A 14,901-nucleotide genomic window follows, 5' to 3' on the forward strand; every position below is an offset into this window, starting at 1 on the left:
GGTGTCGAGACCGGAGTCGTCGACGGCGCCGGGGCCGGAGCCGCCGGCACGCGAGGTCGCCCAGTCGAGTCCGCGGGGCCCGAAGGCGCGCCAGCGGGTGTCGACGGCGGGGCCAGGCTCCTCATGGCCGAGAGGAAGGCACTGATCTCCGCCGGCGCCGCGTCAGCCCCAGGGACCGGAAGGTATGGGGGCGGACGCGGCGCCTGCGGCTCCGCCGGAGCCGCGGGGGTGGAACCACTTGGACCCTCGGCCGAGTCGCGCGACCGGCGAGGGGAGTCCGAAGAGCGATGTCGCCGCTTGGACTTCTTAGAGTGTCGAGACTTACCCGACGACTTGGAGCCCGACGAGCGATGGTGGCGTCGGCTAGGGCTCCGCGAGCGATCCTTGGACCTCCTCCTGGACCGGGATCGCGCACGACGCGGAGCCGAGTGGCGAAGCTCGAGAAGCTTGCGGGACCGCTCCCGCCTAGCCTTCGAAGTCAGGGCCTGACAGTCGTTGCACGACTCCGCGTCGTGGTCGAGGCCTAAGCAGTAGAGGCACCGGCGGTGGTGATCGGTCACCGACATCAGTCGATGACAATCTTCGCAAGCCTTGAACCCAGGCATCCTACCGGCACCAGATGTCGACAGACAAGGATCAAAAATGATCAAAAAGATTTAGTCAAAAAAGACTAAAAGGGGTAGCTCTCCCGGATCTGCGCTTACTGGCGCGGAAAAAAGAAGAACTGACGTCAGCGCGCGAGGGCGGCGTCTAAGTACTCCGACGACGTCATCCCGGCGCACGACGCCGACGACGGACGCGGAGCCGCAGACGACGCCTAGCGACGCGCAAGGGGTATTGCTGACGAAAAATCTTCCGGATCCAGTCTGACGCCTGGGGATATTCTAAGGTGAGGAATCTAACTAACGTGTTTCTTTCAGATCTTGCAGTCTTTTTCTAAACCGGAGCTTTCCCATTGAAATCAATTGAGAGCCCGAAGGCTCAAAAGCACCCTGCACCCAGCAGCCCGAGTGGCCCTGGCAGTGATACCTCTACACCTATCTACTTCCCCATTTGCCCTGAGCAACTGACCAGGAGCCCAGCTCCCACAGCAACGTGGCCTGCTAGTCAGCAGCCATCAACCAAGGCCCCCCTACCTCTCATGGGATAACATTGGGCCTAATTCACTCTGCACCCGGCTGCCCCTGTGCCGCTGAGGGTGAAACAACTGTACCTACCTGACACTGGGAGACCCCTGAGTCTATGCCCAGAACCTTAACTCTGCCAGTCGAGTACTTACCTTTAAACCGATAACTCAATTTTCTCCATAGAGTAACATAGAAGAAATTTCAGAAGAAACCAGTCTAAGTGTGGAGTTTTCAAAACTTAAAATATTCACCAAAAACCAGCCGAGTAACGAAAAAGAAAATACTCGCCTGCTATTAGGTGAGCTCCCAGTGCTGGATCTTGGTGCCCAGCACTGACTCTGTAAAATACTTACAACTGTACTTACCAGTAACCCAATTTTCTCCCATAGGAAATCATTGACTGTTTTTCTGTGAAATTTCTTCTAAGTGTCAATTTCTGCAAACTTTAAATATTCTTTAAAAATCGTATATTTTCTGAAAACGTAATTACTTACCTGTTTGGGATAAAGATCCCAGTACTGAGTCTAGGCACCCAGTACTGGATTACAAAAGTAACGAGAACCTACTATACCTGCAACTTGAATTTTCTTCCGTAGGGAATCATTGACTGTTTTCTATGAAATTTCTTTTAAGTGTCAACTTTTAAAATAGCAAAATATTACTTAAAAATCCTAGTAGTAACTAAGTCGACTTTTATCACTTGTTTCTAAGGACTGTCCCAGAAGTAATCCTGAAAGTAATTTATTGCAAATAACTTGAAACTTCCATTGAACTCAATGCATTATTGTGTTTAAAACTGTGTTGCCTATTGCAACAACTTGTAACTTTTTACAAAAGCCAATTTCCTATTGCAAAAGTATTTATATAAATCATGTCATTCTGAGAAAGTATATTTTAATTCCTATTGTTGGTTCTAAAATAAAACAGATATATATTTTTTATATAAACCATTGGCCTAGAGTTCAGTTATTGAGTGTGTGAAATCCTTTTGCTGACTGAGTGTGTACAACAAATGCTTTACACTGTCCTCTGATACTGCCTTACTGCTCGACCAAGCTACCACTTTAGACAGTAAGGTTATATCTAACTTTAGCCTCTGCCAAACCTCTGGGGACTGTGGACTCTGTACACCCTGTAACTATTTGGGAACAGTATATACAAAGCCACTTTCTCACAGAGCTCGATGATCATACGGAGTAGCTCGGGATACCATACTTTTAGAGCCCAGTCCGGAGCCACAAGAATGACTTGGGCCCAGCGTACAACAGACCGCAATTCCACTCGCGACGAAAAGTGTCACCTAGCGAGTGCCACCTTGGAAATTCCAACGCGCAGAACTGCTGACATTGCGCGTTCTCTTTGGTGGCGAATAGATCTAGCAAGGCTCTCCCCACTGTTGAAAGAGACCTTGCGCCACGTCCGAGTGAAGATGCCATTCGTGAACCATCATGCACTGGCGTCTGAGTTCGTCCGCCATGGCGTTCAGTGAACCTGCCAGATGTTGAACCACCAGGGAAATGCCCTGGTGTTCCAGCCATGTCCATAGGCATTGAGCCTCCTGACATAGGGTCCACGACCCCACCCCGCCCTGTTTGTTGCAGTACCACATGGTGGTGGTTGTCTGTGAACACCTGCACCACTTGCCCTTTGACAGAGGGAAGCAATGCCTTCAGTGCAAGTTGGATCGCCCGAAGTTCCACAAGGTTGATATGGAGCTTGAACTCCGCCGGAGACCAGAGGCCTCTGATCTCCGCCTCTCCCATGAAGAACCCCATCCCAGGAGGGACGCGTCCATCACCACTGTGTGCTCCGGTTGGGGAAGGGAGAGGGATCTGGCCTGGACCCAAAGTCAGTTCATGAGCCACCACTTCAACTGCTGTGCAGTGCCCTCCGAGATCTGGATGTAATCGGACAGGTTACCCTGATGCTGCACCCACTGGAACTTCAGGTCCCACTGCAGAGCCAGCATATGCCATCTGACACGAGAGACCAGCAGGATGCAGGCCAGGAGGCCATGAGGCCCAGCAGCCTCAAGGTTATCCTGACCGAAACCCAGGATAGAGGCCGAAAGATCATAATCATAGCCTGAATAACCTGGACTCGCTGTTCGGGAGGATAGGCCCGAAACAGCGTCATGTCCAGAACCGCTCCGATGAAGAGGAGCTTCTGAGAGGGAATCAGGTGCGAATTCGGCACATTGAGCGAAAACCCTAGTAAATGCAGGAGTCGGCCATAGTCTGGAGGTGGGAATTGACTGCTTGGGGCGAGCCTGCCTTCAACAGCCAGTTGTCGAGATAGGGGAAGACTGGAAACTCTGATCTGCACAGATGAGCTGCGACCACTTTCATGAACACTCGAGGGGCGCTGGTAAGGCCAAAGGGGAGCACGGTAAACTGAAAATGCTTGTGGCCTTCCGTGAACCGCAGGTAACGCCGGTGGGCCGGCAGGATGGGAATGTGGAAATATGCGTCCGGCAAGTCCAACACTACCATCCAGTCTCCAGGGTCGAGAGCAGACAAGACCTGAACCAGAGTACATCTTAAACTTCTACTTGCAGAAGAAGAAATTGACGTCCCTGAGGTCCAAGATAGGACGCAGCAGGCCCTTGTCCTTCTTGGGCACCAGAAAGTAGTGGAAATAACAACCACATCCTACTTCTGGCGCAGGAACGTGCTCAATCGCCCCCTTGCCCAAGAGGGCCGCGACTTCCTGTTGAAGAAGTGCCAAGTGATCCCCCGACATGCGGTGGTACTGGGGTGGCATGGCTGGAGGGGTAGTCTTGAAGGGGAGGGAGTAGCCCCTCCGGACTATGTCTAAAACCCACCTGTCCGAAGTGATGGTGCGCCAGTGGGGGAGGTGATGGCGAAGCCTGCAGCCCACTGGCGTTTGATGGGCCTGAAAGACCGGACTATGAAGGTTTTGGGGGAGGATGTGGACTGACTTGTCCGCTGGCCCCCTGAACCGCCTCTACGGTTCCCACATCTGCAGCCATGCTGAAACTGCTGCTGCTGAGGCCTGTGGCACTGAAGCGAACGTGCTGGGGCGCCCCTTCCGTTGCCATGAAAGCAGCAAAAAGCTGAAGGCGGAGGAGGGCGACTGGACGACAGGCCCAAGGACTTGGCCGTAGCCCGTGAGTCCTTAAAACGCTCCAACGCGCTATCTGCCTTGTTGCCAAAAAGGCGAATGCCATCAAAGGGCATGTCCATCAGGATGTTCTGGACATCCCCCGAGAAACCAGTAGTCCTCAGTCAGGCGTGGCGACGTCTCACCACCGTCCTGGAAATCGCTCTGCCCAGCGAGTCAGCGGTGTCGTGAACTTGGCTGCATCTCTCCCCTCAGCAATAGCTTTCGAGAGCACCGTCTGCGCCTCCTCCGGATACTGAGGTAGCACTTGCGCCACTGTATCCCACACAGAGTGTTGATGACGTCAGATATTACATCACTGAGGACATATGTGTCTTTATGAAAAAAAAATATTTGTAATATATGTATAGATAAAAATTAATGGAAGAAGACATGGGTAAATAAGTGTCTAAATACAGTATTAGCATCAACAGAGGATTGCAGTCGCGTGAGTTATAGTTGCCTGCACTAACTATAACGTGGGAATTTCAATGGTTTTTCACGAGTGAAATGCCCAGCTAACTATAACATGTGTGAAACCTATGGTTTTTTAAGTGAATTTGCAAGGTTTTTTAAATGCTAATTCCTAACTATAACGTGTGTGAAACCTATGGTTTTTTCAGTGAATTTGTACGGTTTTTTAAATGCTAAGTTATGTATTTATTTATTTATTTTTAAGGTTTTTCACCGTGCGCGTACCGTGCGCACACGGAACGCGTCGCGCACCGTGCGTGCGCGCGGTGCGCTTCGCGCACCGCGCGCCCACTTAACGTAGTTCGCGGAATTTTTCCGTTTCTACCGTGCGCGTACGCTACGCGCACTCCGCGATTTTTCGTAAAACAATTAAAATACATTTTTGCCCTTGGGGGTCCTTCTGGGACCCCCTGACCAAGGCTAGGGGGTCAGGAACTGTCCAGCTTGCCCCCTTTTCACGTTATCCACCTTTGTTTTTCACCCCCTCAGGCTGCGAGAGACAAAATGGCGGCCGACACTTCCTGGTTTCGACCGATTCGAATGTTTACTAAGATCTAACAACCAATCAGAATCGCGCTCGCGCACGTCAGCGTGCGCGTACGGTAAGGATTACCGTACGCGCACGGTGCGCGCCTATAGATATATATATTGATTTAAATGCTATTTTCTCAGGAAATACTGAACAGATTTACACCAGACCTGCAAAAGGCACATCCCTGACCTGAGGACTACCTCTCTGCCAAATTTCAAGTAATTCTGTTCAGCCGTTCGGGCTGCAGCTTGGACTAAAGGTCCTATGGAAAAATGCATGGGGAAAACGCGTTTTGGGACTCCCCCTTTTTCTCAGCCCCCGCTTGACAAATCCCCCCGAGACTTTCATGGAAGGAGCAGAGCGGAGCACCCCACCTATTTTGAAAATTTTGCGAGGATTCGTCAATCGGCGCCAAAGTTATTCAAAATAGAATGTTGCGGATTTCCTATGGAAACACGGTCCTAACTATAACTATCTACTGGCGACCGCCAGTAGATAATATATATATATATATATATACACACACACATATACACATACTACTACTGGCGGTCGCAAGTAGATAGTTCTAGTTAGAACCTAGTTTCCATAGGAAAAGCATTTTTTGATGTGCTTACAACTTTGGGGTCGTTTGACGAATCTTTACGAAATTTTCCAAAAATTTCCTCTTTTCAGATCAGCTCCTATCTTGAAAGTTTGGGGGTGATTCGTCAAGGGGGAGGGCTAAGAAAAAAAGGGGGGTCCCAAAACGTGTTTTCTCAATGCAATTTCCATAGGTAACTTTAGACAAGGCTACAGGTCAAACTGCTGAACGGAATTACACCAAATTTGGCAGGGAGAAAGGTCTTGGTCCGGAAAGCACGCTTTTGTTGAAATTGTGTAAATCCGTTCAGTAGTTTTTGATATACTGAAGGGAAAACAAATATATATATATCTTGGCGGAGCCTAACTCCCGAACACGAGCTTGCCTCTGATTGGCTGCTAACACTTGAAACCAGGAAGTGTTATCAGCCATCTTGTGCCTCTCATCGAGTGAAAATAAAACAAAGGTCCCGGGGGCAATTTAATATACCGGAGCTCTGTCTGTGCGAAATACCCCTTTCACGCTCCCTCTCCCCACATCACCAGCTTGCAGCTATGCTGTTAGAAGCCAGTCCGTCGGCTCGCAGCTCTCTACCTCTGAGAGCCAGTACACTGCTGCGTCGGCTCGCAGCTCTCTACCTCTGCGAGCCAGTACTCTGCTGTACCTTTGCGAGCGGATGGCTCCCTCTGTGAGTCGAGCCCACAGGCCGCAGCTCTCGCTCTGCGAGCCTGTGTGTGAACTGTTGAAACTAGGAACTGTTGGGAGCCATTTTGTGATTCAGTCCACGTCAGCTCGCATGTCTCCATCTACAAGACATCGAGTCTTGTATTTCTACGTCTGCGAGGCAACTCTGAAAACATACCGGAGCTCTGTCTGTGCGAGATACCCCTTTCACGCTTCCTGTCACCACATCACCAGCTAGCAGCTATGCCTTTAGAAGCTAGTCAGTCGGCTCGCATCTATGCGTCTGCGAGCCGTCGGGCCCACAGCTCTACCTCTGCAAGCCAGCCCATTAGCTCGTAGCTGTGTGTCTGCTAACAGGCCCGTCGGCCTGTTGCTCTCTGTGTGAGTTAGACCACAGTTCTCTGAAGCATAGTCCCCAACAACCTTCTTGGGCCCGCATCTCTCCCTCTGCGAACCACCGGTCGTCTCGCAGCTCTTTGTGTGCGAGTTCTCGGGCCCGCAGTTGTATCTCTGAAGCCAAGACTGGAAATATACCGGAGCTCTCTCTCTCTGCGAGATACCCCCTTCACGCTCCCTCTACCCACATGACTGTCCCGCAAGTTAGTAAAAACAGTACTAATGACAAATAGCAGAATAGTAGTTTAATATTTAAAAAACTTTTTAAATTCACTGAAAAAAACATAGCCAGAGAAATTCCACTGTTATAGTTAGTTCAGCTAACTATCACTCGCGCCCCCGCAATGCACTGCTGATGACGTCACATATTACATCATTCATGACATGGTCAGTGACATCACTGATGACATCATCCACGTCAAAATCTGATGCACCTCCTCACACCTGATTATAACCTTTGATACACCCACTCTAAAATGCAGACTACCATTTTCGAAAAAATAGACACATCAATACCAGTTACTAAATATGCACTGACTGGTTCGTAGGTCTATACACACACATTCACTCATTCACCCATACAGTCACTCATACATGCAGTCACTCATCAATACAACACTATCATATGCACTCATACACCTATAAAGACCTCACATACTGCCACATATCCTGAGTTACTCACACAGTTAGTCAGTCATGCAAAGAATCAATCATACTTCCATTTACTCACCTATACAGTTAAACAGACACCAGCTCACTTATTCATACAGATACTAACATATAATTACTCTGTTATAGAATCACTGATACAAATACACACTCATCCATTCAGCCACTCTCACAATTACTGCCTCTCACATATAGTTATTTATATACACCATCACTCACTTTAACATATGTAGTTACTTGCAAATGTACCACTGAAACATCCATTCACTCACCAAAACACCCATACACACACTTACCCACCCATACAGCTGTTTCCACATGCACTCTTGAACCCATACACCCAGTGAATCACCACTCACATCTCTGCACAGAGCCACACACCTCCCAGCCACACACACACACACACACACACAGGCAGCCATACAAATACTCAGGCAAGCAATCAATAACTCATATAGACCCTCATGCAGCTACTCACCAACCCATGCAGCAGCTTACACAACAACAGACTGATACATACTTTCACACAGTTTAGTCACTAACCCATGCATTCAGTAAGACATGATTATTCACTCACGTATACAGTCAGTCACGTACCTAGTAAATCCTCCATACAGACACTTATACAACCACTCATTCTTCAATGCAGCTTGGCATATTTATAAAACAAATTTAAACTTTACAGAAACACAGTCACTGGATGATGTCATCACTGATGTCACTGACCATGTCATGAATGATGTAATATGTGACGTCATCAGCAGTGCATTGCGGGGGCGCGAGTTATAGTTAGTTGAACTAACTAGAAAGGTGGACTTTCTCTGGTTTTGTACGAGGGCGATGTCCAACTAACTATAACGTCCCTGAAACCTATGGTTTTTGTCAGTGAATTTCAATGGTTTTTCAAATGCTAATTTCTAACTATAACGTCTGTAAAACCTATGTTTTTTTCAGTGAATATATATATATTTATTTATTACAATCAACAGGTCCTTTAACTGTTGTACTGTCAAAAACCAGACCTAAAAAGTGTGCTCCTGATGAGTTCGCTCAACAATGGACACTGGAGCCAGACCTCTCCCATCTGCCTGACACACCGGCATGTAATTTTAATGAAATAGTTTGAAGCTGATGTACTTCATATATAATCAATATATATATATATATATATATATATTTTTTTAAATGACACTCCACTTTCTGCCCAAACATCAGTGACCTTTAACAAATGTCGGAACAATTTATTGAGGGTACTCACTTGCCCTTACTGGCCAGGTTATCCAGGCAGGTCTTAATGTAGCTTTTATAATAGTCCACCTGCTCCTCATAAAACACTGCCTTAGAATTTAGAGCATGATGCGTCTGCTGCAGTTTCATAAGCTCAGCTTTTCGCCTTTGCCGGTAGCGCCGTTGATTCCGAATATCCTAAAATAAAGAAAAAAAAAGCCTTTTTGTGAAAGAAGCTAATAAAGTCTCCAAGCCATTTGGACCACATCTGCGTCAAAATTCTAACTCGATAAGCTGTGTATTCAACCTTTTAAAATGCCACCTGCTTCCTCCAAATTAGACAAATTTAGGAAACAAGGTGTACACATTCAGGATTCATTTTAGATTTGCACCTCATAGACAGACTTTTCAGCTACGATGAATGTGCACCAGCTCTGGCCAGTTTATGCATATTGGCGAGCAGCTGAATGAGTGGCACAGTTAATTGCCCGGCACAATGGGCTTCTATTTAATGTCTAAATGCATGTGTGACGTGCACGGATGATACATAATACAAGAGCATGCATCCTCCTATGCCTCAAAAATTAACAATTAAAAATGGATTAGCACACGCCAATATTTAGCATTCTTAACGGAAGAACTGGTTGATCAGAAATTGCTACAGGTGCAAGGTTTGGCTACAAGTTAATTTGTGAATGACTTCCTGTGCCTCATCTTGAATGGAAAACCCTGCCAGTAGCTTTGTAGAAACACAGGAAGATTGTGAATAATGCAGCTAAATGTATCCCAAGTGATGACAAATGTTTGCAATTTCCAGCTAGGTCATGGCCTAGAGCTCTTTAATAACAGATGCAAAAGCTAAACCAAATACAATATTGTACAAGGTTACAACTGGGACCTATCTTCTTAGGGTGGCCCCACTCTTTCTTTAATTTAGAGTTAATGTTATTGGCCCTAAAAAATTAAGAGCACAAAACATTAAGATAAAATAAATAAATCAAAAAATTATTTTTATTGTTCAATGTTTACTAGCTAAAGCGGGTTTCCATTCCTCTAATAGTAATAGTACCTTGGCAATGTCGTTGATGAGATCTTGATACCGGTTCTTTGGATTTACCATTCCCAGCTCAGTCAGCTTCCCCAGACCAGACTGAATCTTCTCTTTCTTTTCCTGCAAGCTCAGGTTATTGTCATCTCTTATTGATTTAGCTTTTTTCATCTTGTCTGGGGTTTTGGCATCTCTGATTGCTCTTCTTTGCATAGCTCGCTGGTGATCACTTTCCTGTACAAAATAATAATTGCATAAATAAGTAACCTCTGTACTCCATTCATCATTTCATGCAGACAAATGTATATTATATGTCAGAAAATAGTGGTTTGTTACCAAAAAGAACACATGCTTAGCAAATGCATCCAAATGTGGAGCTTAGCTGTTACAGAAAGCACATGAATGCTCACAGATAAGATAAGATACATACAAATAAGAGAAGTACAACATGTTGATGAACTCGGGAAAAGAGCAGGGCAGAAGACATCACACATGTTCATTAAGAAAGAGAAGTCTTAAAATTGTTTCAAAACCTAATAATGTCAACATGTCACAACAGTTTGTATAAAATATTATTCACAATGACTTTGTTTTACTTGCTAAACCTACTTATTTAGTAACTTTTTGTAAATACTCTGCTCTCTGTGAATATATATTGACCAAGTCTCTGAATCCTCAAATGTTGGCTGTGCATCCATGTGTTTGTACTGCACTGGATGCCACTTAGAGTTCAGTTTGTACTTTGGAAATAAATATACTCCCAATATTGACACAACAGGAATCAGCAAGTACGTGGCCAATGTAAAAACTGTCCACTAAATTAATGTTTTTCAAAAGTGGAATGTATGCCATAGGAATACTTCCCACGTGCTAATACCTATATTACCGACAGGATCTGTATTATCCAGCCAGTGAATTAACTACTATTGTATACTCTTCAAATACATTAAGTAGAAGACTGACCTGCAAATAACTGTAAAAATAAACATGTATCATATAGTCAATAAATGGACTGGACATTAACCTGTGGTTCCTTTCTCTTGTGTTAGACATATAGATACACTTTGCAATAAACAATTCCTCAGAAATTCACATTTATTCCACGTGGTGATCTATTTTTGCGTACGTTAGGGGACAAATCTGAGGAATAATTTAAAAATCACAGATGCTCAAGAAACAATCTACCAATATTTACTGAGAAGTAGATCCAAGCACAGACGTAGGTTGGATGCACTCTGTAAGAGAGGCTCCTTCTGGTCCTTTTCGTTCCTTCTTCTGAAAGGAGGAACTGCTAGGACCTCCATCACTGACATTCAAGTGATGAAGCAGCTACTGCCAGTGATAAAGCTGCAAATGATATACGCCGGCACATACTAGACAGTACACAAACACAGTCAAAGTATTATATTTGCAATGTTCGTTCAGGGTTTGTTTTCTGGTACCTTCAAACCCAATTGTGCCACATGTGTAACATAATGTAATGATCTCCACAAACAAACTAAAGAGGGCCCAGAAGAGGACAGATTTGCTTGTATTTACCTGTTCTTTGGTTGTTGGGGTTTCAAGAATTTCTGTCAAAGTTTCACCAGGCTGAAACCGAATGACGTCCACAATGAGTCGCTTTGTACTGTGAAAGAATAGAAATTCTTAAGACAATTAAACAAATGACAACTATTCAGAAGTGCAAGATAGGAATTTGCTGTACTCACAAAACACTTGCAAAGATCTCATCTACTCTCTACACAAGTGACCCTTGATTATAATTAGAGTACCAATCCTTTAATGTTAGCATACTGAAGCCAAAAGGCAACAAGCAATAATATTATACAATATAAAACCAAGATGTAAAAGTCACACTCACTTTGTTGGAAAGACTTAAATTCCTGGGCTAGATGAACAAGTTACTTACATTCGGTAACAATGTATCTGGAATAGACATAGTCTAGCCTCAGATTCCTTAACTTAGAATATCCCCAGGCGTCAGACTGGTCTGGACAATTTTGCGCAGCAGCACCTCTGCACGCCGGGGGGCAGCGCCATATGGCGCCATCCATGGAGGTGACGTCAGCAGAGCCATATATGCCCGCCATCAGTTTTCGTCAGAAGACTTTTCCGCGTCAGGATGCGAAGCCACCACCAAAAACAGTGAAAACATGGCAACTGTGTGCAGAAAAAGAAAAGAAAAACAAGGTATGGTGAAAAAAAAAACATCACGATAGAAAGACCGTGACAGGCACCGTATATTGTAAACTGAGGGAGGGAAAAGAACAGAGAACCACTCTGGGAGGGACCCCTGCAATCGTTAATTCCAAAACCTCCCCCGGAGGCAGAAGATGATGCAGAGCATAGGCAGGATTGAACCCTTGGCCTGTGTGAGCCTGTGCCACTAGAGGCACAAGACTCACCATTTGAGCCATAGCTCCGAGGTGAACCATCACAGCAGCCGGCAGAAAAGCTGCAACCACAATATATGACAGTGAAGGACAACCAGTCCAGAACCCAGGAGCATAGACAAAGTACCATAAAACGTCACCCAAAAGGAGACGTCAGATCTGAAAAATGGACCGGACCTCAAGCGGTTGAAGAAGATAGAAGGGAAGAATTAGACTCACATCGGACAACCCAGGGTAGGGGTTGCAAAGGACACATGGCACATGAGCATACCGTCCAATCACAAGAATGGGCAAAGCAGAGCCCCGAAACAGAATGTAGCTTCGTGAGTCGGAGTGAAGAGAAGACGTCACCCCGCAGAGGAATAAAGCCACCTAAAGTGAGGCGAAGGCAAGAAGTCCAACCTGAAAAGATTGTCGCAGGACGGGGAGGACGGGCGGGCGTTAAGGAATCTGCGGCTAGACTATGTCTCAACCAGATACATCGTTACCGAAGGTAAGTAACTTGTTTATCTGATAGAGACGTCTAGCCGCAGATTCCTTAACTTAAAATAGACACCAAAGCCATACCCCTAGAGGAGGCGGGACTGCGACTGAAGCACACGAAGGTCCAGAGAGAACCCAGACGTCAATAACCTGACCAAAAGAGTGTTGTCAACCAAAGGGCGAAACACAGTGGGGAGAGAAGTGACAGCGCAGCCAATCAGCGAGGGCACCACAGCTCATCCAGAATAACACGAAAACTCCACATGTAGAAGGGATGAGAGAAGAAAAACACCAAGCCAGAATGCTTGAGCCTGATTGAAAAAATGCCGAACTTCGAAAGAAGACCAAGAGGCATGAAGGATCAACAGTATCCAAGGTGTCAACAAGAAGCCAGAGCTAGCCCCAGCCAAATAACTTGAACAGCGTAAAACACTGTTAAACCTGCTCCCGTAAAGATACGAAGGCAGCAGGATACTGACCCTCGCCCAGCACGGGCCGACATGGAAGAAAAACACACCCAGCAAAGAAACTGGCGTGAAAAGATAGTTCAGCACCTCGCAGGAAGTAGAACTGAACCTTATGGCGCGAAAGAACCGCAGGATGCGGCAGTCGACAAGCTAACCCAAAGGACTGGTTAAGTGGCATGGTGGAGAGAGCGCGTAGCGCCCTCACATGTACCACAGTGGAAGAGTACTGCGGAGACCCTTGCCAGTCAGACATGTGGAGAGCATTGAAAGGATGCCCCTACACAGCCCGAAAGACGCTCATACGCAGCCAGGAGGAACACCAGGAAGCAAGACAGCAGGAACAGCTGAGATGCGCCCAATAGCAAGAAGGAAACGGGCCGCACAAGCCATGAGGAAGAACATGGCGCAGAAACAGCCTCAAGAAGACCCGGCCAAATCCAGGCACTAGGGTACGCTCAAAAATACCCGCAGTTACACAGAAAGTGGAACTAGGCAAGGCTACAAGCAACGTCAGCCGGTAGTCCGGAAGAGAGAGAACAGTCCCCTCGCAGGACAATTTAGAAGAAAAGACGAGCCTAACAAGGGAGTACTTAGGACAAACTCACGGGTCCTAGACGCCAGGAAGAGCGGGGTTCAAGGAGAACCGTCTCCACGAGTCTGCCACATTTAAGAATGCTAGTGGAACGTAGACATCCCTGCGCGAAAGCCGCGGGGATGTGGAGAAAACTGTTGGGGAATAAGCCAAAAGGCCATAACAACCTACAACAGAGAGGTCCACGCAACTCCCTACTTGGGAGAACAACCCAGAAGGGGCTGGCTCCAAAAGACGGACCATAGGACAAAAGCAAGATGCAAGGCTATGCGAGGTAGATGCCACACAGCATAGATGTAGACCCGGAGTCCAAGCACTACAGACAACAGAGCGATGCGACCCTGCGGGACGCAGTAAAAGGAGGTACATGAGCCCCAGAGGGATACCCATAATGAAAATTCCACAGGAGCGTACAAAGGCAATGGCAGACACCTGCCACCAGCCAATACCCCACATAGGGCAAGGGTCAACCCCTGGCAAGAAGGGGGTAATCTTGGCAAAACAGACAGTCAGAGGACTTGAAACAGAAGCAACCCAGCCTTACGGCTACACAGACAATACTGAGGCACCAACCTGCCTCTGATATAAACTGGTCCGTAAAGGAAGACCGCAACGAAGAAGAAAAGTCAAGCAGTCAGTGGCACGGCAGAATTACGGTAGCCCTGACAGAAGCCTGGAGATCGCAGTCAGCGTGGGACCCAAAAAGGTTTATTCCATTAAACGGCAGGTCTTGGAGGCTCTCCCGAATATTATCAGGGAAGAGACTGTCACGCATCCAGGCATGATGGCGCAAAGCCACCGACCGTGCAAGAGCACGGCCCACAGAGTCTGTGGTATCCAAGGAGGAGCGTATTGTAAAATGAGTCATTTCCTTGCCGTGAAGGACAAGACTGAGTAACTCAGGGCGCAATTCCTCCGGAAGGGAAGGGAAGTTAGCCAGTTAGGAGTCCCAGAGTGCAGAGGACGCACATGCAAACACGCATGTAGTGTTTAAAGTGCGGATGGCCATGCTAGAAGAAGCAAAAAGCTGTCTTCCACATGCACCCAGCCACCTGGATTCCCAGGTGGGATGAAACAAGGGCAAAGTGGAGGAGTCCTGCAAC

At 46.8% G+C, this 14,901-nt stretch overlaps 1 protein-coding gene across 1 annotated transcript in view; it reads right to left on the reverse strand.

Moving 5' to 3' along the window:
- Positions 1–14,901, reverse strand: part of IQGAP1 (IQ motif containing GTPase activating protein 1) — a 532,553-nt gene that overhangs the window by 92,133 nt on the left and 425,519 nt on the right. The window contains exons 33-35 of the mRNA XM_085644306.1: positions 11,403–11,490; positions 9,885–10,097; positions 8,847–9,013 (exon numbers count right to left, since the gene is read on the reverse strand). Coding sequence (XP_085500432.1) covers positions 8,847–9,013; positions 9,885–10,097; positions 11,403–11,490 — 468 coding nt within the window. The remainder of the gene's footprint in view (positions 1–8,846; positions 9,014–9,884; positions 10,098–11,402; positions 11,491–14,901) is intronic.

This window comes from Triturus cristatus, chromosome 3_1 (assembly GCF_964204655.1).
Source record: "Triturus cristatus chromosome 3_1, aTriCri1.1, whole genome shotgun sequence".
NCBI classification, from domain to species: domain Eukaryota; kingdom Metazoa; phylum Chordata; class Amphibia; order Caudata; family Salamandridae; genus Triturus; species Triturus cristatus.